The sequence below is a fragment of the Diadema antillarum genome, unplaced genomic scaffold, assembly GCF_040938485.1.
Source record: "Diadema antillarum isolate AM-2024a unplaced genomic scaffold, OU_Dant_1.0 seq00001348_RagTag, whole genome shotgun sequence".
NCBI classification, from domain to species: domain Eukaryota; kingdom Metazoa; phylum Echinodermata; class Echinoidea; order Diadematoida; family Diadematidae; genus Diadema; species Diadema antillarum.
In genome coordinates, this window is record NW_027272113.1 from 442717 (window position 1) to 457002 (window position 14286).

Below are 14286 nucleotides of genomic sequence, written 5' to 3' on the forward strand. Positions count from 1 at the left end.
GTAATGCTTACGCAGATATAAATGTGTGGGACTGATATCTTCCATCATCATCATTGCAGCAGGTGATGTGAAATCCGATGCAACAGAACATTTGCTACGACTTTGTCTCTTGCGTGTTGTTTACATCAGGGTCTCTTCTTCCCTCCCCCATTGCTCCCAGTCCCACAAAATTATATTTGGCTGCATTTTTTTTTTGTGGAAGAAATCCTATAGGCTTGGGTCTCAACAGCACGTACAGTTAGCCTTGTTTGTGTCTGATGTATGTATTTAATGTACATATAAGTTGTGATTTTGTTAATATATGTATTTGAGTTTCCTGCAGTTGGTATGCTAGAAATCAAAATCCTTTCATAGGAAGAACAGAACTGTGATTTAATAGCACAAGAAGGGAATCAAAACTGCATGTCATTATGTCCTCGTCGGTTGTTTTTCCCTGAAGGATGGACGATATGGGTGGACAATGGAATCAAAACTATGTCAAGTGGTGTTTTCTTTCCTTTCTGTAGCTAGTGTGGGAAAATTCTTGGATGAAGAATGCACCCATAGAAGAGCACATTATCCGTAGGAGACAGTTCTGGTTGGTACAATGACATCCGTAAGAATGTTTCTTTCATTCTTTAAATTCTTCATACTTTCTTTTTATTTTCCATTGCCCAGCCTTTCTTTAAGGAGACTGTACTCCTTAGAGAGAGAAAGAGAGTAGGTTTCGATGAGGGCGTGGAAAGAAAAGTGACTAGATAGTGGAGACGAAGAGTCGCAGTGGTGGTTTTAAGTCTTCAAAGGGTTTGACCTCGCGTAGTATGTCAAGTGTGTACGAGATGTGTGTGGATTGTCACTAAAGACTTCGCTGTCTCACATGGTACACAAAGGGTGCATATTTTTACTGGGGTGACAAAACCTTGTGTCAGAAATTTTAGTCTAGAAATCACTTTTTTTTTTTTTTTTTTTGGGATTGATTGTATCAGAAAAGCAGTCAAAAAATGCCCTATCCAAATCCAAGTTGTCCTACCCAAAAATGAAACCACCATAGCATGTCAAAGGAAAAAAAAAAATTATCCTATTTGAAATAGCACTTTGGCGGCCATTTTTTTCACCCTCCTAAACATTTTACAGTTATCTGATGCAAGGTTGTGTCACTCCAGCAGCAATGTTTCTTGTAAATGACATGTACTTATTCCTGTGTACAAATTGATATATAGATTGGAAGAACACTTTGTTAATCCAAGTAGAAGCAGTATTCCACTGACTATCGGGCCAACCAGGACCAAAATGGCAATTTTTTTCCGATTACAGACTTGTTAGGTCTTCAGCATGTTTGCAGTGATTTTCCGATAGTGTAACAGTCACTCAATTGGGGGACTGATATGATGTAGATTTTAGATCCCGTTGGTACTAAATTCTTTACTCCAAATTTCCAAGAGTCATTGACCAGAGCAAGTGTGGCAATCTTCCCTTTAATCCGTACCTCTCTGTCAGGGACATCAGCCCAGAGTTTATCTTGCTGCCCGTGGATGGTTTTGGAAAAAATGTGTGCATCAGTCAAATTGAAGGGACGGTATAGTATTGGTTGAGGCAAGGATTCAGTTTATATAACTTTTTGCGAGATACTTAGAAACCACTTTATGAAATGTTAAAGGGCATACATTTCAAAGAGGAATTCAAAGTTTACTTGATGAAAATTGGTCTGGAAATGGCTGGGATATCCAAAACAAAGTCAAATAAAGCGATCCTAATAAAAGGTGGATTCCACCTTTTATAAGAATCATTTGTTTTGGATATCTCAGCTATTTCAAAGCCAATTTTTTTCAAATAAACTTGGAATTCCTCTTGGAATTATATGCGCTTTCATATTTCTTAAGAGGTTTCTAAAAATTCATCATCAAAAGAAGTTGGAAATCTGAAACCCCACCTCAACCGAAACTGTACCACCCCTTTAAGACTTGAAGCAAGTTGTGTAATGCTACAGTGTACGTGTACTACATGTAGATATCTGATCGTAGAACAAGGGTCTGTACAGTTTGTATTAAACTTTCATGTACATTTGTAAGAAGCAAAACATGGTTTGTATATTTGATATTAGATCACAGATATTTTAGTGATACACCAGAAGATTTGGAGTGGCCCAAGTGTTTGTATTTGAAGTTTTGAGATTAATCTGAATAATTGATAGAATCAAGATATCAGGTTTGTCTCCCCAAACTGTGATTATACAAGATTTGATGTTAACTTAGATTGGTCCACATCTATTCTTCTCATCTCTTTTTTTCCCCCTCCTCCTTTATTTTTTTTTTCTCAGCAATGTGTTTCTGCAAGTTAATCATTCAATGGAAATTAACAATGGTAATATATTTCATGCTCTTCTTTTATTTTTTTCAATAGAATTAGTACAAGAAGTCTGCACCATTTTCGTGTAACAGTGAAAGGCTAGGAGCACAGCTCAACAATGCAAGATATTGCCTGCAGCAATGGTGATAAAATTGACGACATCCAGCAGACAAAATCCTAATTTCTCGTGAATTTCACGCCAGTGGCAATTCAGTTAGGAGTGTCATACCGCAACATAGTAACACGACATGGAAACTACATGTACATTGTGTATTTAAAACTCTTCTAAATCTCATTGCCTTTTTTTTTTTTTTTTTTTTTGTAAGTACTGTACATGTAAAATGAATGGATTAACATCTTGGACTGCCTGGTACGAAGATGATCGAAATAAAATTTGCAGAGTTTTGAAACGGTTTGATGTATTGTGTTTCAAATGCGTTAACCATATGCTTTGGGTGCTAATTGCTACTGAAAACCCCTTAGCTTTGTACACGCTGTTAGAGGTCGCTGGTATAAACAGAGTTTATGGACAAGGAAATTATGACATACATTAAGTGTAATGCCATTAAGTAATCAGGTGGTCCAACAGATCAGTGGCACACGACTCTACTCGAAAGTATGCTATTTCTTATCAGGAAACAGTTAAGACAAATTCTAGTTCCTGTTATACACTGTACGTCCTTGAAAAGTGAAACACACACGCACATGTTTATATATACACACACACACACTCTTTCAAAAAGGAGTACTAGTTTTAAAGGGACCTTGTATCATCTAGGAAAGTTACTTATGTTATAGAATGAAATTTTAAAAATCCAAACAAATCACCCTGGCATGGACAAGAGTGTGTTCAATTTTTCAATACCTGGCGATCACGAGAAAGCAGCTCGCTCACTTGGCCAACTTTTCACAGGCATAGATAGATATTTAAAGGGAAAGGAAACCAAATATTATTGAGTAAGTGTAATACTGTACCTGGTGCAACAGTGGAACGCACCATGGAATTATAAGGAAATCTTAAAACCCCTTAAAAAGTTATGAATTAAATGACTGAATAGTTCATATCCTTTTGGATGTGATGATACAATTACAAAATTGTGCAGTGCACTGCCGTTATAACGAACACGAAAATTACGAAATTCCGGTTTTAAGAAAATTAAGAAATTAGACCGCAACATTGTCTGCTGTATATTTTTTAAATTGTCATTGTTGATTTGTTCGGTTATAACGAGATTTTGATATAACGAAAGCCCAATGACTTCGCTATAACGGAAGTCCGCTATATTTCAAAATTTCATGATGGTTCATGGGATCTCTCTGCGCCTTGCGGCGAAAGAAATTATAATTTTTATCCTTAAACTTATACATTGTATTTTGACCGGCGAAGTTTCGATTTATTGCTAGAAACAATTCATCAATTCTTCAACAAGATTTTTCAGATGCTTTGCGATTATTTCTATAGCGATGCTATTCATCTAATTCGCTTCCACTGAATTCAATAATTTAGTTGTTGTCGCCTGCAAAACAATCGACGAAGAAAAGCCGCAGATTGCCTTCTGAAGCACGCACTCATCCAAAGGAAGATGAAGGCATTGCAGAAACTGTTGGACAGGTTGAACACCGTCACCACAAATATGACTGAACAGGGGATGTGGGTGGGGACGATGGCCTTGACGGTCAGCATGGCGACAAATGGTGACCAGCAAATCAGGAACATGAAAGTGACCATCAAGATAGTTCGCACCCCGCGACTGTGACCTCCAGTTTTCCGTCTCGGCTGACGCGGATTTCTGGGACCCCGTCTGTTGCACTCACGAGAACCCTCGCTGTCATTCACATTTGGTGTCGGGATATCGATCTGCGATGGTAATGATGCGTACGAATAACAACGTTCACTGTTAGGAGCTGCAGGTTTTCCCGCCGAGATGCTTGCCTCCTGGGTATAATGCCCTAATCGTGTGTCGACAATGTCATCATCATCATCATCATCAGCAAAGTTCTTGATCCTTTCATCTCGGCTAAACACATCGTCACAATTGGAGGAAATTGTTCGTGCTATGCTTTCGCGGCTACCATCGCGCCATGACCACCCGTTTTGCATGGACGACCTTGCCGACATGTTTGTAACTTCGCGCTTCTTTTTGGTCCTCTGGACAACATCGAGACGCACAGACTTTCGAACAATCCGTAGGAGTCGAAAATTTGTGAAAATCAAAACGGAAAATGGGCCACAGAGGAGGATGACCAAAATTGCAACGAAACTCATTGAAGTCTTATCTATGTGTATCCACCTTAAAGTACACGATTTCGCGATAGCGTCGAGATCTGTATAGGGTAAGAATTCCAACGAAAACGGCAATAAACTGAGCAGACCGCACACAACGACTGCCCATCGCGATCGCTTTCGTGTCACTATCGTTGGATATCTAAGCGGACGAGTGATCGCGATATATCGGTCGATACTTACGCAGCAGAGGAGGAGTAGCGACAAGCAGACCATAGTCACGTATATTGCCATGAATACGTTGCAGAGAATGGACCCGGTGATCGTCACTGGAATTTTGGCGAAGACGATCTCGAAGGAGCAACAAATTATTCCGATGAACATATCGGTGAAGGCTAGCGCTTGGTAGAAAAATTTGGCCATGTGGCTGTAGCAACGATCACACGTGTGTCTCATGTTGACAAGAATAACGGCGTTTGCGCAGACGATTAAAAGACCGCAAACAGAGTAAACGATGATCGAGAGATCAACCACGATGCTCTCTGTGCACAGCTGGATTTCGCCGTCGCTTACTTCGCTCGGCGAGGTCGAGCTTGCCTCAGTCATGATGATTGAGCGGTGTCACATACTTTAAAAACTACTGAAAGGCAAAAATTGCTGTACCGCCAAGACTCATTCTTAGGACTTTGAAGAAACTTAGAAATCACATCGCTTCCCAAGTCTTGCCTGGCGAGCTGTTATGATTATCCAGTTGAAATCAATCATTCTGTTGACGTCACGTCGATATTTGAGCCATTTGCTAATTATATCTGATGCTGTTCTGAAGTGATAACTACATTGCACCGCGTTCCAAACGGTTCGAGCAGAATTATAATACAGGCACACCTAACTCAAGCAAAAGACCCGCGTAAGGTTAGTCAAAAGTTCATATTGGATAACTCTTCTGAGCTAGAGCAGCCCAGGGAACTTTAGGACAATGTGACAGTAATGCTTGGGAAACTACACCGTAGAGCAGTATATTTACAGCCCATTACGTCTTCAGTCAAGATAAGGGTCTCTTGTAACCAGGCAATCATTTGATGCTTATCCGTGATTGGTCCGTTACTTGTCTGTGCTTGACCAATAAGAATATACGAAAGGTGAAGTGCGACGGATTACCCGCCACGCTCGCGCATCTCGGGAGACTGGTGCAATCCAGGTTTCTCTTGGCTCTTATATACTAATACTCCACGACATAAGTAAAGCTCAAGTTTCATATACAGAGAACACGACTTGCGTCATCAGACTATCACCTGTGAGATGCGAGCGTTGCCAATTTGCGCATGTGCGTCACATTCTTCGAATTACCATGGATAACGAGTCTGCTTTTTGTCATTATCAACACTTACACTTTTCTTTTTCATAAATGGCACGGTCTTACAAGAGAAAACTGAGAGCTGATTACGATATTGTATAATGAGTTGTCGTCACACGAAGTATACCAAAGATTCAGAATGGAATAATCATCATGAAGCGTTGTCAACAACAAGAAGGACGTAAGTAAACTGGTCAATATTGACAGCAGCTCTCGGGATATTCACTTTGAGTCTCTAGTGGTTATCGCGTGATGATCTTGCAAATTGCACTCTGCCGCGGTTTCGCGAACGTGAAAGTGAAACCAACTGGCATCCGTCCAGAAAGTTTGAGTTGGCTTTCACAAGGGAAGAAGAGGAAGACTATAGAAAAAAAATCTAATTCCTTCCCTTTAAAGAATGACAGTGAATGGAAGGAAGACATTTTTGCACCTGACACGAAGAATTCCTTTTCTTATTTCTTCTTTCTTCTTCTATTTCTCCTTCGTCGTCGTCTTCTTCAAATTCTTATTTTCTGTTCTTCTTCGTTCTTCTACTCCTGTGTTTCCTGTACTGTGCAGAAACCTCTTCACAGAGTACTCGCGCATTATGTGGTCGGCTCTCATGACAAGTCCCCTTGAAACTCGGGGAGATATTCATCGTTTGAGGTTTCACACTTTACGTTCGTAAATACTCGGAAGGAATACGATTTTCGAAGCTCGGAGTGTATGACAATATTTCAGTTGAATCGGGCTGAATCTTATTGATTTGATTTACGTGGTTGCCTTAAAGGAAGCTGCAATGAACACTGTCTTACAGAGACTCCAACTCTCCCGTTTTCGACGGGAGGTCTCCCGCCGAAAGGCCTTTTTTTTTTGCAAAATCTCTTTTTTTTTTTTTGCAAAAACCGCTTGAGATTCGATTTCTCCCGCCCTGGCTCTGTGTCTCCCGTTGGAAAGGATTACTTATTACTATCGTATGTTGAAAAAGTAAGCCTTAGATAGCACCAGAGAACATGCATCTAGAACCCTGGGAACTTCGCGCTTCGCACACATCAATTTGGAGTCTCCCGTTTGCTAAGGGTTTCGGGCGGGAGAATCTCCAGGTCAGAAGGTGCTTGGGGTTGGAGTCTCTGGACTCTTGTAGACGGGCAACCACGGGATGGACGGCTTAAAGTCCCCTTTGAAGGACTCGGTCATGAGGGCAACGCGTACCTTGCTGTTTAGACGAGGTTATTTGACGGCAAATGATACGTTGCCTGAGGGGAAAAAACAAATTAATCACAAGTGTATTAAACGCATAATAATTATTATAGCAGCTCGCGCGCGCGGCACGCGCCGCTTGCCGACACACGATGTAACGCTTACGCGCTTGTCCACTCCTACGACGCCCCTCCCCCCCCCCCCCATTCGCAGTTTATACCCACAGCATGGCGTCGTTAGAACCTCGCCTAGGTTAATAGGGGCACAACCTCTGCAGTCATCCTGGGGAGTCGAATCAGAGACCTTGTGATTGACAAACTGTGGTATTATCCACAGAGCCACCTTCACAGTTTCTCCAGTTATTCATAGTCATAATATTTATCGCGAATATAATACTAGTGTAGTAAGTGTAGCTATTTTGTAAAAGAGCACTGAGATGCGAACACTTACAATCTTTGGTAAAGAAGGAATCAAACTTTACGAGTAATCGAGTGATGTGGAGCATTGGTACATTAGCAAACATGGCGTCCCATGGGAATACCTATTCCAGAACAGCAAGACATTCGCAAAGCAAAGCGACGTCCCCTTAATGCACGCGTGGTGTCGTGTAGCTCCATGCTCCATGGTTTCTGCAAACACTAAGTATAGACGAGTAAATGAGAGCTAATTGTGCTGTCATAGAACATCGCTCAAAGAGAAAGAAAGAAAAGACAGACCATCTATCCTTTAGGACGAATTCTTGCGAAAATATACTTTACTCTTCACGAGACATTCTTTGCATGCTCTGTCTTTTTTTTTTTTTTCAATTAAAAAAGAAATGTCAAGTGGTTTTTGAGAGCATGCAGATGAAGAACTATACGTGTAATGAGCCGTTTCCCGTCGTCGATTCCGGCAAATTCGAGTGATTGGTAACATGTTATCAAAACCTTTTCAGCACAGCCAATATCTTGTAGGGCACTACCTTCCAATGGGAATAACATGGCATATTGTAGTGGAAAAGACAAAATATTTGTAAACAGAATGTCTTGCAGCTGGGTGTGAGTCATAAGCAGTGCGTTCATCCAGGGAGGTGGAAGAGTCCTTCCACCTCCCTGGCATACTTTATCCATGGACAAGATGTTCTGCCAACAATGTTCCCTCTTGACCCATTGAATAAGTAGCTACTCGGGATTATTAGGCTGACAATAACGACAGCTCTCTAGGGGAGAGCAATGGCAACATTGGATGTTCTTTCCGGTTCAAATAAGACAATATTATATTGTTATATATACTGAATTATATAATATTAGGTAATATAATATAACATGATATAATATTATACTACATTATGATATAATAAGATATATTATATAATATTATATTATATTATACCATATAATACGGTATTATATGATAATCAGTATATTCATGTACAGCATCATGCTCCTTAAGAATGCTTGTTATGTGCATTTCGCACTCTTTGTTCATGTCGAATTTATATCGTAAATCACTGGTTCATAAAGAGTTAGTGTATGGTGTGCTCTCTCATTTGTCCAGCTATTCGTTATGTATCACGTTTGTTTGTTTTTTTGCAAAAAAAAAAATGAAATTGATGAAAAAAGATGTTGTATAAAGTACCTTACTAAATTCTTGATAAAATGCTGTCAAAAACACGTTTTGAACTTCATTACATCGTCATGCATATGCGGAACTTACTTCACGGGGAAATGACTTTCCAGAAACACGTACAGCGGCTTTCTTCTTCTTCTTCTTCTTCTTCTTCTTCTTCTTCTTCTTCTTCTTCTTCTTCTTCTTTTTGGATTGGATAAACACGTTATTCCACTTAAAAGAAATATGATCAAACATCAAACTTCAAACTGATCAAACTTCTGTAACATGACACCAGTATAAGTATTTACCTTGGTAAATTTGCTTGCTCTACTTATTACAGCATTATTTACGAAAGCGGATATTTATAATGATATACGTGTAAAGCTATATATCGTTATTACGATGTAAGAACCAAATCACAGGATCAGTTTCATTATCTTTTTTATTTTTTATTTTGCTGTCATTGTCACTGCTAGCGCTTTATCATTAGTCCCTTTATGTCTTAGACTGGCAAAAAAAAAATACGAAACTTATCTTCCAAATAGAAAAGAGAGAGAGAGAGAGAGAGAGAGAGAGAGAGGAAAGAATCACCGATTATGAAGATAAGCAGATATGTGTTAAAGGAAATCAACACCAAAGCGTTTATGTGGATTGAGTGAAAGCAGTAATTATGTAAAACACATTAGTGAAAGTGTAATGTGAGGAAAATTGGAAGATCATTTCAAAAGTTGTGAATTCGTAAGGTTTCGTTGTCGTCATCACTGGAAAATGAGATTACTATACACCATGTATATCATGACGTCATCAGGGACGATACTATCATAGAAAGATATAGAGATTATTTCACAACATTTGAATTTTCTTGAAAAATACACATTCTATCAACTTCTTACTGACACAAATATGACAATGGTGATTTCATTATTCCCCCTTCTTTCTGAAAGATACGTCTAGTGTTCTTTCATTATGCTTAGTATATGGAAAAGTGAAAATAATATATATATATATATATATATATATATATATATATATATATATATATCAAGAGTCAAAACAGTCGTATAAACACCGCAGGAGCCAAAAAAAAAATGGACTGACGTTTCGGTCAAAGACCTTAAGTTTATCAAAGTAAGTCTGAACATAAACAATTTGATGCAAGAAACTAAGAAGACGCATAAGTTCCCAAGATACAAATAATAATTTTTTTGATATATGTTGATATATATATATAAATATCAATATATTATATATATATATATATATATATATATATATATATATATATATATATATATATATATATATTCTTCTGTTCTGGTCCATAACTTTATGAACTGTAATAGTCTTTTTGTCCAGCAATGACGGCATTGAAGTTTTATAACTTTTTGATCGATGATCCGATTTTCCTTACAGTTTTACTGATGTGTTGTGCTGATTGATGCTGCTTTCACTCAATTCACATTGATATGCGGTTGGTTTCCTTTACCTCAATGTCACGTGCGTATATTAAAAGCAGAAATTTCGCGTCAGCAGTAACCACAAAAAAAACAACTTTCTTTTCCGTATAAGAGGCCTACCACGGAAAAAAAGTAGTCGTGTGCGTGTATGTGTGTGTGTGTGTCGCCACAAAAAGCGAAAGTTCAGCATGTGCTCTACATTATTCTTATTAGACTCGGAGGTTAGTGCAAAGTGATAGCAATTATCTTTTTGCAGCTCAGCCTCTCCTCCAGTACTTTTAAGTAGTTACTTGTACAGTACGTCCCAAAAAAAATTACAATCAAATTTTCGCATTGATAACACCAAACATGATTAAACTGTCTAAATGCTACTTCAGGATCTTAAGATATAACACCTTAGCTCTATTTTGCAGAAAACCCCATTCAATTTGGTTAAGCGGTCGCAGAGAAATGTAAAAAGTTGTAAAGCATGTCATGAGTCTGATTCTGCCAAGTTTAGCACTTCGATGCTTTTGTGTGTGAATACAATAGACAGAACTGGGAGGGAAGAGATTCTTGACATCGTCTACAAAATTCCTCTTTTCTCTTTGACCACTGAAGCAAATCGAATGGGGTTTTCTGTAAGACGTGGGCAATGAGCTATAGTTTCATACCCTGGATTTGTATGTGGATTGATTCACTATTTAAAAGATCATTTCGGAGCGTCCCGTTGTATCTTTTTTTTTTTTGGACGTTACGGTATCAGATTTAATTCAGTACACAACAGACACTTTAAACACTTAAATTTGTTTGCATAGCACTCATTGAAAATTCTTGCAATATCAATATTAATCACAAACAAAAGAGAACGAGTGAAATCTCATTTTAACTCCCAATCAATAATCCTGCATTTTATAATCATATTTCCATCTTTCATACGGATGATAGATAGTGTATTGAACACAAAGCCCGAGGTTTATTCTATGTCACAATTGTTATATTCGGAGTTATTTGACAGCATGGGGCCAAATAGAAGATGTATGTAATATAACTATCATCACTGGATTCACAGCCTCTAAACATAAGCTCACCCACACAACCTCACTCATCCACATAACACTCAAACACATCTTCTCACACTCCGATACTGGACCGATAGCACTATATCCAATATCACATGATATTACATTATAAAGTGATACACTGCGTTAAAACGTATCGCAGTCTATATTGATGGAAATGCTTAAATTTTACCGAGCTATCTTGGCGTTATACGACTACTGGTAACTGCATTAGCAAAAGCAACACATACACTAACGCACACACACGCACACACAATGATGATTGAAAATACCCACATCCTGGTTAGGCTCGATTGAACAAATTGCTGAAGCTTAAGAAAAAAATAATGATAATAGTTCGATCACGCTGAAGAGTTCTCCGGGTATATTCTTATAGGCTACTACATAGGCTTATACTTTTTCGAGCATCGAGAGTTTTTGTTCTGAGAAGCTTCGCGTCATGAAGCTGCTTGAGAAACATTCGGGGGTTTGGGAACAATGTCACCGAAACCCGAGACCGCTGCCATTATAAAGTCTTTCGGTCAGTCATTGTACAGCTTTCACCAATGTCTGCAATTTTGATCACGCAAATTTTGAATATATATAGATACAATACGAAAAGAAAAACAACAACAGAGCGACCGATTTAGTAAGTTTCGAAATAGACGGAAATTAGCCATTTTAAATAGGTCAAGTATTCTGACTTTAGAAGACCAGGCCCTGGTATTCAAAATATCATATTGCCTGATGTCGATTCTGAGGAGCAGAGGAATCTTCGTGAAAATTGGTGGTGATCGAACACGACTTGATCTCTGTATACTTTGTACGTGTACTTTGATTACCCGGCCAGAATGTATTATCTTCTTTCTTAGTATGTTTAATTGCTTGTACATGAATACTACAATTTCGACTGCAAGAGGAATGCCAACCCTTACGACATTGCGACCTCCCCTAGGTGTCGCTGACGGGACCAGAATGTTGCGCTCATCCGGATAAAGGATTTGGCCCAATGTTTTATAGCTACATGCATATGTATCAATTTGGGTGAACATGTCACATTCTCGTCTGGTCAGCTGGTCTGCCTTCATAATTTTCTGACAATTTGCTCAAAGAACGATCGCCTGTACTGTGCCCTGAACAATGAAAAGTTTTAATGTCCATGTTCCTGGGATAGGGGAGGTGAATGTCTGAGTGCATATTATTAAGATGAAACTTAGATGTGAATGTATGTTACTTATGTTTGAAATGATATGTAATGTATGCGAGTTTGTTGAAGAGTTTTAGTTTGAAATCCCTCTTTCCCCCGTAATTATTTAGATTACAAAAAAAAAAAAAAAAAAAATGTATGCCAAGATCTCATCCGGATACTGCTAGAGACCCGGATAAAAGGGAGGTCGGATAGGAGAGGTCGAAATGTAATTGCATAATATCATAATGATAAGCATTATTTTGATTTCATTATAATATTTCATTCTAGTATTATTAACTGTTTAGAATCATTAAACAGAGTTTATTATTTTTAGTATGATTATTTGCTTGATGAGAATGATATATTTCAATGGTGATGGTGATGTTGGCTATGCGGATAGCAAACAGTAACATGATAGTTGTCCTAACTAACCCTCTACACCTCGATACTAACCCTAACACCCCTTTCTATTCGTCTATACCTCCATAGCCTGATATTCTTGTTGATATCCTCCTCCCCCACCCCCCCCCCCCCATGAAGAGGTAGGCCTGTTTTCATGTTTTTTCATCATCGTCCTCTCCGAGTGCAGAGGTACTCATCGCGGGTCAAGACCACCGAACTAAAGTTAGTATTTCACCAACGGAGACGTCTCCGCGACGTCTTCAACTTATCAGTCACAGCTGTCGCGGAGACATCTCCAACATAAAAATGTCTTGCGGTCTCACCACGGAGACGTCTCTGAGTAACGTTATGGCAGGTGTCAAAAAATTTCAAATATGAGGGAGCCGTTGCGGGATCACCTGACTTGATCTAGGTAGGATGTCAGCACGCAGATGGGTCACGTGGTTTCTAAAGTAGGTCAAACAGCTTCTAAGAGAGTCGGAGACGTCTCCGCGACCGCTCACCAGTTTTTCTGGTCTCCAGCAGGTCGGCGACGTCTCTGAGCCGTCTCGGAGACATCGCGGAGACGTCTCAGCAGTCGCGAATATGATTAGTCTCCGCGACGTCTCCGCAACTGATGGTGATGGAGACGTCTCGGAGACGTCGCGGAGACTTCGCGAAAAATCGAACATGTTTACATTTCTTGCGACTAATCGGAAACTCTGTAATTTTCAGGAGACGTCTCGGAGACGTCGTGGAGACGTCTCTGCAACTAGCAAAATCTGGGTCGCGAACTACTTGTAGTCGAGTCGCGAAGCAAGCCCGGTGAGATGTTTAGACACGTTAGACGTTTCTAGTTCGGTGGTGTTTGCCGCCCTCATCGTGTGAAGATTGCATATCTCATGCGGTGCGATGTGCAGCGGCAGGGTGCTCCTTTCGATTTGGGCATCAAAAAGAATGAATTCGCTGAAAAACTGAGACAAGAGAAGGTAGTACCTCACGAGCTCCATCGTAGTTCTGTTCTTTTACAAAGCGCAAGGAGCTCTGTGCATTCTTGTTTGTTTCGAATATCGTTTCTAGTTGATTATCTGACGCCGTGATATATAAACCCTCAATTAACACGGGTCTATTTCATGTAGCCCACATATAGCAAACTGCGTTAGAGTGTCTGAACGACAGGCGTTATGTCAGGCTTTGCCATTATTGGATTTGCTTTGATTGCTCATCTGACATCTGCCGTTGTGGTGGGCTATTGATTTAACTGAGTGGATAGATCAAGGGCTATGTTAGACCTATTGCTCTTTCAGTACATGTTGGTAAATGGTTGTGGGTTTACAACTGTATTTTGCCTCTGACCTTTCCACGAATAGTACAAGTATGTAAAAGCAGTGCAGTGTGCACGTGTGGCGGATTCAGGCGGGGGTGCACCAGGCGCCCGCCTTTAATTTTTGTTAAAACAAAATAAATAAAATAAACCAAAGGCGGGGGGGGGGGGGGGAGGCGTTCGCCCCCTTTAATTTTGGAAAGGCATTCCTCTCCCTTTACAG

The 14286-nt window shown here is 39.5% G+C and overlaps 1 protein-coding gene across 1 annotated transcript; it reads right to left on the minus strand.

The window, feature by feature from the left end:
- Positions 1 to 2695: 2695 nt before the first annotated feature.
- LOC139708556 (uncharacterized) lies at positions 2696 to 5721 on the minus strand. Its single transcript, XM_071620498.1, has one exon. It carries the CDS (start codon positions 5153 to 5155, stop codon positions 3821 to 3823), a length of 1335 nt encoding a protein of 444 aa, XP_071476599.1. The 5' UTR covers positions 5156 to 5721; the 3' UTR covers positions 2696 to 3820.
- Between the last annotated feature and the right edge of the window lie 8565 nt (positions 5722 to 14286).